The following is a 14138-nucleotide window of genomic DNA, read 5'->3' as shown; positions in this document are numbered from 1 at the left end:
AAAATTATGAAAAAATATATATTCAGAAAGTGAAATCAAAATAATTGGCATATACAAAATATGATAGGTAACCAGAAGTCAGTAGGAGTAAATTATTCCTGGTGCTCAAGATGAGAAACAAGGACACACAAAAAAGAGTAGTTATCTTAAGTAGTCATTTAGTTTTCAAGAGCTGGCAACTGTAAATTATTATTAAAAGGACATTAGCAGCAGTAGCTCCCTGAATTCCTCATTGACAAAAGGAGGGTGGATATTCTGCAAACAGAAATAAACTTTTAGGGGAAAGAATAAGTGAAAAAAAGAACATCAGGGTCACACCTGGGCAGCAACTCAAGAGAGAAAACTGACAGTGTCAGGGCCAGCGAGGAGGCACCTCAGAATTCTTAGAAGAGTGGACGTAACATTCCCCAAGGTTCTTGGCCCTGGAGAAGTGAGCTGCTACGAGATGGATGTTATGCTACAGACAGGAGTCCCAGAGCCCGAGGGTTTCCTGACAAAGGGCAGACGATCTAGCTCCGCCTTGCTTGTTGATATAGAACATAGTCACTATATTGTCTGTTAGGACCTGGACCACCTTGCTTTCTTTATGAGGTAGAAAGGCTTGGCAGGCCAGGCAAACCTCTGAGCTCTCTGACATTGACATGTAGAGAGCAATCATGACTGGACCAATGACTTCACATGCTAAGATTGCCTAGGTGGACTCCCCACCTCAGGTCCGATGCATCGGAGACGGGGGTCACTGACAGGATGGAGCCACAAAGGGGACTCCTTCAATTACCGATGTAGAATTCTGCCACCAGGTGAATGACAACAGTACATGGTCCGGAACCCTGACCACCCAGCCCATTCTGTGCCTCTTGGGGATGTAGACTGACACCAACTATGCATGCAGGGGCCTAAGGCAGAGCCGCATGTGCCGAACCATGTAGGTGCAGGCCGCCATGTGTCCCAACAATAGCACGCATGTGTGAGCAGAGGTGAGAGGGTGGGCTTGCATGCACAAGATGAGGTCTCCCATGGCTTGGAACCAAGCCTCAGGGCGGAAGGCTCCGGTCTGAGTGGAGTCGAGGACTGCTCCAATTAATTCTATGCACTGCACTGGGGATACGATTGACTCTCTCATTTATTAACAGCCCCAGGTCACAGCAGGTGGAACAAACCAGACTGAGATGCCGCCACTGCACCTGATCCTGGGACCGGCCCTTTATCAACCAGTCATCAAGGTACAGATAACTTTGAACACCCCAATGCCGGAGGTAAGTAGCCACTGGCGCTATGCACTCTGTGCACACTCTCAGGGATGATGAGAGACAAAGGGCATTGCTGTGAATTGGAAATGGCGCTGGCCCAGCATAAAATTAAGGAAGTGCCTGTGCCCCGGGAAAATGGAAATACATGTTTTAGTCAAGGGCGGCATACCAGTCTCCTGGATCCAGGGAGGGGATAACGGAAACCAGGGAGACCATGAGAAATTTCAACTTCTTGAGAGACCTGCTGAGACGAGACAGGTCCAAGATGGGTCTGAGGCCCCCTTTTGCTTTCAGGATTTACACGAAGCCTGGGGAACAAGCAGGGAGAACTGGAAGTCCTGGCACAGTCAAGGAATTATGATGCGATTGGAACAACAGACTTGGTGAGATAACTCACATGACTGGAGTACTGTCATGGATGGATATAAGCTGTTCAGAAAGGACAGGCAGGGCAGAAAAGGTGGGGGAGTTGCACTGTATGTAAGGGAGCAGTATGACGGCTCAGAGCTCAAGTATGAAACTGCAGAAAAACCTGAGTGTCTCTGGATTAAGTTTAGAAGTGTGAGCAACAAGGGTGATGTCGTGGTGGGAGTCTACTATAGACCACTGGACCAGGGGAATGAGGTGGATGAGGCTTTCTTCCGGCAACTCACAGAAGTTACTAGATCGCACGCCCTGGTTCTCATGGGAGACTTCAATCACCCTGATATCTGCTGGGAGAGCAATACAGCGGTGCACAGGCAATCCAGGAAGTTTCTGGAAAACGTAGGGGACAATTTCCTGGTGCAAGTGCTGGAGGAACCAACTAGGGGCAGAGCTCTTCTTGACTTGCTGCTCACAAACCGGGAAGAATCAGTAGGGAAGCAAAAGTGGATGGGAACCTGGGACGCAGTGACCATGAGATGGTCGAGTTCAGGATCCTGACACAAGCAAGAAGGGAAAGCAGCAGAATACGGATCCTGGACTTCAGAAAAGCAGACTGACTCCCGCAGGGAATTGATGGGCAAGATCCCCTGGGAGAAGAACATGAGGGGGAAAGGAGTCCAGGAGAGCTGGCTGTATTTTAAAGAATCCTTATTGAGGTTACAGAGACAAACCATCCCGATGTGTAGAAAAAACAGTAAATATGGCAGGCGACCAGCTTGGCTTCACAGTGAAATCCTTGCTGATCTTAAACACAAAAGAGAAGCTTACAAGAAGAAGTGGAAGATTGGACAAATGACCAGGGAAGAGTACAAAAATATTGCTCGGGCATGTAGGAATGAAATCAGGAGGGCCAAATCGCACTTGGAGCTGCAGCTAGCAAGACTAACAAGAAGGGTTTCTTCAGCTATGTTAGCAACAAGAAGGAAGTCAAGGAAAGTGTGGGCCCCTTACTGAATGAGGGAGGCAACCTAGTGACAGAGGATGTACTCAATGCTTTTTTTGCCTCTGTCTTCACAAACAAGGTCAACTCCCAGACTACTGCACTGGGCAGCACAGCATGGGGAGGAGGTGACCAGCCCTCTGTGGAGAAAGAAGTGATTCGGGACTATTTAGAAAAGCTGGACGTGCACAAGTCCATGGGGCCGGATGCGTTGCACCCGAGAGTGCTAAAGGACTTGGCGGATGTGATTGCAGAGCCATTGGCCATTATCTTTGAAAACTCATGGAGATCGGGGGAAGTCCTGGACAACTGGAAAAAGGCTAATGTAGTGCCCATCTTTAAAAAAGGGAAGAAGGAGGATCCTGGGAACTACAGGCCAGTCAGCCTCACCTCAGTCCCTGGAAAAATCATGGAGCAGGTCCTCAAGGAATCAATTCTGAAGCACTTAGAGGAGAGGAAAGTGATCAGGAACAGTCAGCATGGATTCACCAAGGACAAGTCATGCCTGACTAATCTAATTGCCTTCTATGAGGAGATAACTGGTTCTGTGGATGAAAGGAAACCAGTGGACGTGTTGTTCCTTGACTTTAGCGAAGCTTTTGACACGGTCTCCCACAGCATTCTTGCCAGCAAGTTAAAGAAGTATGGGCTGGATGAATGGACTATAAGGTGGACAGAAAGCTGGCTAGATTGTCGGGCTCAACGGGTAGTGATCAATGGCTCCATGTCTAGTTGGCAGCCAGTATCAAGCGGAGTGCCCCAAGGGTCGGTCCTGGGGCCGGTTTTGTTCAATATCTTCATTAACGATCTGGAGGATGGTGTGGATTGCACCCTCAGCAAGTTTGCAGAGGACACTAAACTGGGAGGAGAGGTAGATACGCTGGAGGGTAGGGATAGGATACAGAGGGACCTAGACAAACTGGAGGATTGGGCCAAAAGAAATCTGATGAGGTTCAACAAGGACAAGTGCAGAGTCCTGCACTTAGGACGGAAGAATCCAGTGCACTGCTACAGACTAGGGACCGAATGGCTCGGCAGCAGTTCTGCAGAAAAGAACCTAGGGGTGACAGTGGATGAGAAGCTGGATATGAGTCAGCAGTGTGCCCTTGTTTCTAAGGAGGCCAATGGCATTTTGGGGTGTATAAGTAGGGGCATTGCCAGCAGATCGAGGGACGTGATCGTTCCCCTCCATTCGACACTGGTGAGGCCTCATCTGGAGTACTGTGTCCACTTTTGGGCCCCACACTACAAGACGGATGTGGAAAAATTGGAAAGAGTCCAGCGGAGGGCAACAAAAATGATTAGGGGACTGGAACACATGACTTATGAGGAGAGGCTAAGGGAACCAGGGATGTTTAGTCTATGGAAGAGAAGAACGAGGGGGGATTTGATAGCTGCTTTCAACTACCTGAAAGGGGGTTCCAAAGAGGATGGCTCTAGACTGTTCTCCGTGGTAGCAGATGACTGGACAAGGAATAATGGTCTCAAGTTGCAGTGGGGGAGATTTAGGTTGGATATTAGGAAAAACTTTTTCACTACGAGGGTGGTGAAACACTAGCATGGGTTACCTCGGGAGGTGGTGGAATCTCCTTCCTTAGAAGTTTTTAAGGTCAGGCTTGACAAAGCCCTGGCTGGGATGATTTAATTGGGGATCGGTCCTGCTTTGAGCAGGGGGTCGGACTAGATGACCTCCTGAGGTCCCTTCCAACCCTGATATTCTAGGATATTCTATGATTAGTAAGTAGTGGGAATATAATCCCTTTCCCTTCATGTTCTGAGGTACTTCCTCCACTGCCCCCAGGCGCAGGAGATTTTCGACCTCCTAGACAAGCATCTGCTTGTAAGAAGAGTCCCTGAAAGGGATGGGGAAGGGGGGTAGAAGAGAGGGTTGTCTATGAACTGTAGGGTGTAACCTGAGGATATTACTTCCAGCACCCAACGGTCTGAGGTTAGCCAAGACCAGGCCAACTGGAAGGGGCGGAGGCGATCAAGGAAAGAGAGGGAGGGTAGATCAAGTGAAGTGACTGGGGTGTAATCCTTGAGCACACCCTCAAAATGACTGCTTCTGGCGTCCCTGGTTTCTGGGAGGGTCAGGCTGAGCAGACAGGTGGGAAGATGATGGTATTGCCATTTAGACCCTTGTCTCTGTCCTTTCTCCTGTAGGAACCCGATCGGGGAGTTCCCCAGGACCTAGACTGCGGGGGCAGAGGACAGAATGGCTTCCTGGCCTGCTGAGGAGTGTGAATGCCCAAGGAGCAGAGGGTGGAGCGGCAGTCTTTAAGGCCCTGAGCTTGGAAAAGAGCACCACCCTCTCAAACGGGAGGTCCTGAATAGTGGTCTGCATCTCCTGGGACAACCTGGAGGACTGCAACCAGGAGCTGCACCTCATGGCCACCGCAGAGGCAACCATCCTGGCCTCTGAGTCAGCAGCGTCCAAGGCCATTTGCCACTGCAGTACCCTCGTCCACCAAAGTGACAAACTCCTGGGCTCAATCCTGTGGGATGGCCTCTTTGAATTTGTTAAGGGAATCCCATAGGTTAAAACTGTACCTGACTATCAGTGCCTGGTGATTAGACACCCGGATTTGTAGGCTGACTGTTGAATAAATCTTCCTGCCAAATAAATCAGGTCTCTTGGCATCTTTGTTCTTGGGTGTGTCACTAATGTGGCCCTACCTGTCCTATTTGTTCACAGCGTACACGACCAGTGACGTTGCCGGAGGGTGCATGTAGAGGTATTTGAACCCTTTCGTAGGGACGTAATATTTCTTTGCCACCTTCTTAGAAGTTGACAGAACGGAAGAGGGGGTTTGTCACAGTGATTTGACAATTTTAAGGACGCCTGGGTGAACAGACAACGTGACCCGGGCTGGGGTAGATGAGGTTATAAGGTTAAATAGGTAATTAGACTCCTCCGCAACCTCCTCAGACTGTAGGTTCAAGTTAGCAACCACCCTTTTGAAGAGGGTCTGGTGCACACTGAAGCCGTCAGAGGACTGCCTGTTTGGGAGGGATCTACCACCGCTTCGTCCGGGGACAACTCCTGCTCAAACGGTACCAGGGAAAGGGGACTGGTGCCGTGACCAGGAGCAGCCCTGCCTGGGCGGGGACCAATGACTGGGAAACTATCTAGGCAAAGGTGACCTGGACCACAGCGATCTGATGGGAAGCTTGCTGATACCAGTGGTATGGGGACCGGCACCGAGAGTCTGGCGTCCCACGTCTTGTAGGTGGGGAGTGCGTCAAAGACCTCGGCCTTCTGGTCGGAGACCTAGGATACGGTGCTGGGGTCCACGGCCGCAGAGATGGAGATCTGCGCCTGCAGCCCGGTGACCAAGGTGCTCCACTGCCCTATGAAGCAGTCCCATGATCAGCTGGCCCTTAGATGTCAGGGTCTTAGCCAAGTCTTCCGCCTGATGCAGTGCCTGTGGTGCCAGTCAACCTACTTATTCTTTAGCCGCCAGGGCCACTTCAGACTATGAGGGTCCTGGGAGAGACCAGGGTCTCCTGCCACTCCCCGGAGGCGGATCCCTGGTTGGGCTGGGGAGGTCCGACCTCTACAGTACACCAGCGAAGCCCCAAGGCAGTCACGTGGCCTGACATCGGTCCTTTGCTCAAAGCCCCCTTCCCTTCCAGTGTCAGGAGGCTCTTCTTTTGCCACTTAGGCACTGGTGAGGGGGATCGGTGCCGGGCGGAGCACTCCACACCGAAGCCAAAGTACTCAGCATGGGGCCGAGTGGGAGGGCTCTGATGCAGTACAAAATGCAGCCTCTATGAGGAGGGCCTTCAAGTGGATATCCCATTCCTTTTGGGTTCAAGGTCAAATGTTTTTACAGATTTGACACTTTTCCTTTCTATGAGTTTCCCCCAAACTCTTCAAACAGCTGTTGTGGGGGACACCGATATGCATTGGCCTGCTGCACAACCAGCACGGTTTGAAGTTAGGAGAGTGGAGCATGCCCTGCTCCGGGATGAAATCCCAGCTGGGACTCTAACTGCCAACTAATCTAACACTTAACAGCTAACTAAAATATACAAAAGAAGATAAACTATATACAAAGAAGATAAGAAAAGCTGTAAAAATCACTAATGCTCTTACCATCTGCAAGACAAGGTACTCCAACCAACCATCAACAGACAGGAAGAAGGAACAGAGAGGGTGTTGAGTCCGCGGCACCTAATATACCGACACATTAGCGCGGCACTCAAAGGGATGCTGAATCCCACCCTACAGATACCGCTTAGGCAAAAGTCTCCAACACCTAGAATGGAATAGACATGAGCAAGCACTCGAAGAAGAACCAAAGTTAAGAATTACTATAACCCGGTCTACACTAGTTAGACTGACATAAGGCAGTTTACATCGACCTAATTCTGTGTCTACATTGCAATGTTGCTTCTGCTGATGTAAGTCACCCACTACACCGACCTATGAACTCCATGTCTGTGAGAGATGTCATGCTTAGGTCGATGTAATTAGGGCAATGCAGTGTCCGTGTAAACACTGCGTTACTTACAATACCCGCTGGCTGTCATTCCCACGCGAGGTTCACAGCTGAAGCCCCACCGCCCCAGGACCAACAGCCTGGCCTGAATGCCTGGGGAAGAAGAGGAGGAGGGGCACTCCAGCTCAGTTTTACTCTGAATGAGTAACCAAAAATACCCAACCCCACCCATTACATGACAGAACAGTTTCAGAAAAGTAAGTTCAGCTCATAGAATTTTTCCTATTTACTCCCAGGTATGCTGTTAAAAGATACAATTCTTTAAGTTTAATATTGTCCATGTAAGTTGCTTATATTTGTCATTGGTAGATTAAGACCAACATTTAAATATTCACTTATGCAAACCAGTTATTTGAGTAAGCTGAGCACAAGGATGTATAACACATCAGTTTCCTCTTGTATTACTACCACAGTAATCCATATCCAAACATCTGCTTCTCACACAACTGACATAAAAATGCAAGAGAATTTTAAGAAATACTTGTTCATTTCTGTACTGTATTTTGTCATTTAATGTTAACAGCATTGTATTCCAATCAGAGGATTCTTCTGACATTCTCATTTTCTCTTCATAAACACACTTTCTGAATCAAGAATTTTATATTACACACTTAGAACATATGCAAGGGATTGAACTGTCCACTTTAATGGCACCTGTACAACTCATGTAATCAATCAAGGCAACAACATAAAAAACCCCAGTTCAGCACAGTTCAGCTTGCTTTCTTACAATTACCTGGATTTCAAATTGACAGTTATTTTGGTCAGAGGAGTTATCAACTAAACTTTGGTTTCAGAGCACTGAGAAAAAATTCTGAAGTCCCCAGAATATTTGCCAAAAGAAGTTCTAGAGTAACAGGCAAGACTATCCCATTTATGCAAGGTGTTTTCAAGCAAGCCTGTTAAAAAAAGAAGTGCAGTAATCTAGTCCTGCAATGGCAAAAGGGTAAATGACTATTTCATGCTCTAATTAAGACAAAAATAAATTTAGGGGACAGAAAAAGATATCTAATCATGCATTCATATTTCTCAAACAACAACATTACAATTAACACAACTACTGGTTTTTAATATGGTGGCAGGACTAATCAAGTCACCATCAACAAAATATTATGCCGCAACAAAAAAAGCTGTAAATATTATTCCCATCTTTTCGGGAGAGGATTTGAGAAAATTCATAGTTCCTGATGGAGCACAGAGCTTGGAACCTGAAAGCCAGTAAGTTGTTGCACTGTTTAATTGCAAAGTTCAAACAGCATTCTGCAACTGATTAAATTAGACATTGCCTATGAACCAAGCAGAATGAAAAATGTGTGAGCACCTAACCATTACGACGCAGTAAATTACTGCAAATGCTACTGAAGGAAGGCTCTGGCCTATGTTCATGCTTTATATAGGGTATTGTTTTTCAGATCCTCACAGAAAAAGAGTAAAGGGACATCTTTGCCCCAAAGAGCTTACAGTCTATATTTAACATGACACATCAAGTGTCATTAAAAGACAAAAAGAGAAGGTATGAGAAAAGGTAACACTTACTCAACGAAGCATGCACAAACCTTAATGGTTCCAATAAAATGGAGCAGCAGTCTTTCTCTCTTCTTGTTCCATGATAGTGAGGAATAACTGGTGTTATTGGGGTTTATTTAATTTCTCAGGGAAAGTAAGGATGTTATAAAATGAGTCTGAAGACAGAGATACGTAAACATCCTGATGTGACCAAGGGAGTTCTACAATTGTGGGACCAACCACTAAACAAGCTTTGTCTCCAGCTCTCAGTCTTATTCTTGTTCTAGACCACTACGCTGTTCCTGAGAAATGCGGTTGTCATGGAAGGTTTGGTTATAGACAGCTGGGTGGTGCTTCAGACAGCTTGATCCCAGCCCATGGAGAGGTGTGAAGATTAGAATTAGGATCTTGAACTTGGGCCAGTATTCTATGGAGAACCACAAATAGCATGAGACCAGTTCTCCAAGACTGCACTGGCTCCTTCCTTGCTGCTTGTGGCCATTCAAGCAGTTTATTTTGATGCATAAAGCTCAGTGTGGTTTGTTCTTCACTACTGGAAACACTGCCTCACAATCTATGTGATATCATGACAGATGAAGTGGGTCACACTTTAGGTCACAGTCCCTGAATCTGAACACTAGGGAACTGGAAGCCAGGCATCATCAATGGAGGGCCCTCAACTCTGGAATTTCCTCGCTCCATTATGCTGGTAGACAGAGTCCGTGAACTTGCAAGGTCTAGTGCAGTTAGCACTGCTGGGAATGAGACAGTCTGGGTTCTGTTCCTAACTGCCAATGATCATCATGTGATTCTGGTCAAATTATATTTTCTCTCTGCACCCCAGTCATCTCACCTGTAAAATGGGAATAAGTGATATTTACTCACCTTTTCTAAGTGCTTTGGAAATCTCACATTTCATGCTTAGAATTGCAAATCACCATCATCATTTAGTCAGGTGTTTTCAGGAAACAGGGATCTATTTTGGGGTTGGCATATGTTTACTTTGACAGTAGTTTAAAAAATTCACAATTTATTAAGAGCACACTGTGTGTGTGATAGGCACATTTTATAAATCCAGAAATAAAATACATTTGATAAAACTCAATATGGGAGAGAAAAACTAGTATACAACTGAGCTTGAATGGTATGGATTTTTGTTATGATAATAGCAGTATGTAAGCACGCTGCTGGAAAAAAATGATACAAAGGATAAGAATACTCATAAGGACTCAGATTTGGTTTTTATTTTCTTTTAAAGTTATCTGTAAAGGAATATTGGTTACTCTTTTACATTATAATAATATTTTCAAATATTTAGTGTTGCCTCTATAAAGGCTCAAGAAAAAAATTAGGAAAACTGTGGGTTACTAGATAGCAACAATAAGCCAAAACAAGCGTTTTGTTTGTTTGTATTTTTTTAAAAAAGGAGAGAGGGAGGGATAACTTCCTAGAAAATAAATGCAATGGATTTTAGCAGAACTGATTTTTGTTACCATTAGATATTTTTAAAAGATTTCCTAACTCTAAAGGTAAATTAGTCAATTGCACATTCCAACTTGCTCCTAGTTAGAAAAGATGTTCTGCATATGACAATTACCAATTCATATAGCTGCTCATCTTTGTGTTTAAAGAGAAGAGCTAAAATAAATTACCTGTGTTACTAACACCACTTCAGACAATTACCAGCAGCAGCAAGATCCATGAGCACTACCCTCCTAAAACACTCAAGTACCTACCCACAGACAGCTGGGATTCTTACCAGCCTGCTGTCCTCAGACCCTGACAAGTTGCTCCACCTTTTTATCAGACTCTGACTAGCAGATATCAGATTAATTAAAAACCTACTACCTTCTCAGGCTTTAAAAGAGGAGAGAAAGCTTTCATTGTTTGCCCCACTTCCCAGTCCCAGTGTCTATGGTCTGCTTTGAGGAAGCTGGAGGGAGTTTCTTCTAATCTAACCCACTGCTCTATTTTAGAGTGGTAGCCATGCTAGCCTGTATCAGCAAAAAAACCGAGGAGTACTAACAATTAGTCTCTAAAGTGCCACAAGCACTCCTTGGTTGATTTTGCTCTTTTAGGCTCTTCTGCAGCAATTTATCAGTTTCCTAAGCAGCAGGGTGAAACTTCATTGTTTTTGTCAGTTTCATGATTGCTCACAGTATTTGAAGATTTTTCCAGTCCCACTTTCCTTCCTTGAGTCTGAATTTGTAAAATTTGTAATACATGACACATTTACAAAAGCTCTTGAACAGGTTTCAGAGTAACAGCCGTGTTAATCTGTATTCGCAAAAAGAAAAGGAGTACTTGTGGCACCTTAGAGACTAACCAATTTATTTGAGCATAAGCTTTCGTGAGCTACAGCTCACTTCATCGGATATATACTGTGGAAAGTACACAAGATCTTTTTATACACACAAAGCATGAAAAAAATGGGTGTTTACCACTACAAAAGGTTTTCTCTCCCCCCACCCCACTCTCCTGCTGGTACTAGCTTATCTAAAGTGATCACTGGAGAGTGATCACTTTAGATAAGCTATTACCAGCAGGAGAGTGGGGTGGGGAGGAGGTATTTTTTCATGCTTTGTGTGTATAAAAAGATCTTCTACACTTTCCACAGTATGCATCCCATGAAGTGAGCTGTAACTCACGAAAGCTTATGCTCAAATAAATTGGTTAGTTTCTTAAGGTGCCACAAGTACTCCTTTTCTTTCTTGAACAATAGTTATGTAATATTCTAGGTGAATTCAATCTATAAAAATAATAAAGTGTTTTTTGTGAGCTCACATTACAGTGCATTAATTATTCCAATGACTATAGAGGCTTTTCCTTCTAAAAAGTGGTAAATTCAAATTGACAATCCTTCATGCAAGCCACTTTCTCCATCAGCCAACTAGGGCGTGGGTGGTATTTTTGTTTTACAAGTCTTACCTAATACATTATAAATATGCAAATCACTTAGATGTCTTTGAGCTATACTCATTCATCACAGGTCAGGTTTAGTGCTTGACTGAAACTGCTGTTGTCAGTTCTAGTCTCTGGCAGTTTTGAATAGAATACCATGGGTACTGTCTAGTTTTTCTAGTTTACTGAACTACAGTACAGATGTTAGGGGTAAGAAAAATTGTACAATTAAAATGTTTGCTGGTTAACATTCTTAGCTAAAGATAAAATAACTTTTAGTCCCCGAGTCTGCAGGGCTAGAACATATTCCTTTCCCGAAGTGACTAATGTGAGAAATGTTCATCCATGTGATATTAGCTAAAATATCCTATTGGGCTAGCAATTCTGCAGTATATATAAGGACCCGTTACCTGCTTTTCATGGGCTCATTTGTACATTGTTTCAGTCCGGTATTTTAACCAAATTTTCTGAAAGGCTGCTTCAGTTACATAAAACTGGATCAGCAGAGTACATTTTTCATTTGACTATTTACTAAGATTGGCAACTGTCACCCACAGCAGATATATTTCCATGTATTTTAAATTTGCTGCTTCTTTTTAAAACTCAAACTAAGACTTTGGTTCTGTTGCCCTGTATTTGTTTCACATATTAGAAAGGAAGTTATCCCCCAGTTATAAACAGAGAAAATGAGTCACATCAACAGAATCTGTTCAACCAACGTCTGACTTATTTGTCACTGTTTAAATACGGTTTGTGTTTTTAATTTTTGCAGAGTACACACACAGGATCTTAATAATACTTGCACTTAAAAAATAAATCAAGACTTTTATCCAATTAGTCTTTGCTACCCCCTATAAAGCTCCTTGTCCCAATTCAGTTCTCACAAGACACGCCCTGCCCCAGGGTCCCTCCGCAGGGCAGCTTCTTCATTGGGTGCAAGGTATTTAAACGTATCAAGAGAGCTGTGTCCCCATTTCCTTGTTAGCTTTGCGTTTTAAGAGGGGGCGCAGAAAGGTCTCACGAGACCCCCATCTCCCAACAGCTCTTGGGGTCTCCAGAAACGAATATAAAAAGTAAAACTTTCCAACTCTACCGCACCTCCTCGTGTGTAGGCTCGCAGAGCGCTTGGCAAGCCCTAACGATCCCGCACCACGCCTCGCAACTCCCCGCCGCAGAACAGCTCCACGATCCCCCTCAAGCCCGCCGGGAGCTCGCGCTCAGCGCGGACAGACGCACCCGCTCCCCGGGCGCTTCGCAGCGGCGCTGAGAGGCCAGAGAGGCGCCGCCGCCGCCCCGGGCCGTGCGAACCCCGCCGCCGCCCCGGGCCGTGCGGGGCTCCTCGCGGGGGGCCAGGCCGGGCCAGCCGCAGAAAAGAAGGGCGAGAAAGTCCGCTCGCAACGCGCCCGCGGCCGTCGCAGCGCGGGGTTCCGGGGGGGGGGGAAGGGGCGCAGGCGGGGGCCCCCTGCGTCGCTGCCGCGGGCCCCCCGCGTCGCTGCCGCAAGCCACGGGACGCCCCCGCGAGGCCATGGAGGCACGGCTGGAGGGAGGACCGCGGCCGCGGGGGCGCGGTGGGACTCCGCCGCCGCCCCCGAGCCCAGCGCAACGCGGTTCCTCCCGCGGGCTCGGCGCTGCGCGGGCTCAGGGGAACCCCCCGGGACCCAGCCCCCACCTGAAGCGCGGCGAGTCCTTCAGACACTCCTCGAAGTCCACGGCCACCTTCATCGCGGGGCGACGGGCAGCGACCCCGGGCCGGCCAGAGCGGGGCGGGGCGGGGCTAGGCGCGCGGGGCGGGGCTCATGGCGGCGCGGGGCGGCCGTAGCCGTTGCTACTACGCCTACACGGGACCGAGAGACGTCCCCGCTCGCGCTCCTCCTGTCCTGCTGAAGGGACTGACAACCCAGCCAGCCAATCGGAAAGCGAACTACACAGGCTTGGCCAATTCTGGGGGGATAGAGGCGGGCTTCCTGCTGCGCTGCCTACTAGCGTGAGTGACAACCAGATTATCCAACCAGATCAGAAGCTGAGCCAGGCCTGGCCAATCACCAAACCCAGCATGGGGCGATGTTTCTACGCCCCGCCTACAGCAGTGGCACGCAGGAAGAGAGAGCCAATCACGGAACGCGACAGAGAGCTACTTCCTTATACCGCCCTTTCTCAGTGAATGACAACCACGCAAGCCAATGGAGATAGAAAAAGTAACGTCTTCTACTGCTGACTGACAGTTAGGTCGATCAACCTCAGAGGGGAAAAGCAGTAGGCGGGGCTTTGCAGCCACCGAGGAAGGACGAGGGGCTGGAGCGGGACTGCTCGTCAGGGGGCGGCGACTCTGCGCCGATTGCGTCGACGTGGACGGGGCGGAGGTGACGCGCCCGCCCGGCCCGTGGCTCCGCCTCCCCGCTTGAGCGGTAGGGCGCCTGCGCCGGCCACGGGGCCTGCGGAACTCCCCGCCGCAAGGCCCCGGAGCCCGCCCGGCGAGAGGTGGGAAGCCCGGGGCAGGCCCTGCCGGCGTAGGTCCGCAGGCGGCCAGGACCCCGCTGCGGGGCCGCTGCTGTGCCGGCCTAGGCCTGCCCCTGCCCCTGCCCCGCAGGGACCCGCCCGGGGGCAGCGCGG

The 14138-nt window shown here is 47.8% G+C and overlaps 1 protein-coding gene across 4 annotated transcripts in view; it reads right to left on the bottom strand.

Annotated features, from left to right (window-relative positions):
- The window catches only part of ACAP2 (ArfGAP with coiled-coil, ankyrin repeat and PH domains 2), a 121001-nt gene extending 107588 nt beyond the window's left edge, over window positions 1-13413 (bottom strand). For 3 of the 4 annotated variants that reach the window (XM_077826192.1, XM_077826194.1, XM_077826193.1), the window contains exon 1: window positions 13198-13412. In XM_077826192.1, the coding sequence (XP_077682318.1) occupies window positions 13198-13250 (53 nt within the window). In that variant the 5' untranslated portion in view covers window positions 13251-13412. Of the gene's footprint in view, window positions 1-13197 lie in introns of all 4 variants that reach the window. The other variant, XM_077826195.1, reaches the window with a different exon arrangement.
- Between the last annotated feature and the right edge of the window lie 725 nt (window positions 13414-14138).

Source organism: Eretmochelys imbricata, chromosome 9 (genome assembly GCF_965152235.1).
Source record: "Eretmochelys imbricata isolate rEreImb1 chromosome 9, rEreImb1.hap1, whole genome shotgun sequence".
Taxonomy (NCBI): Eukaryota; Metazoa; Chordata; order Testudines; family Cheloniidae; genus Eretmochelys; species Eretmochelys imbricata.
This window is presented reverse-complemented; position numbering and strand designations above follow the sequence as displayed.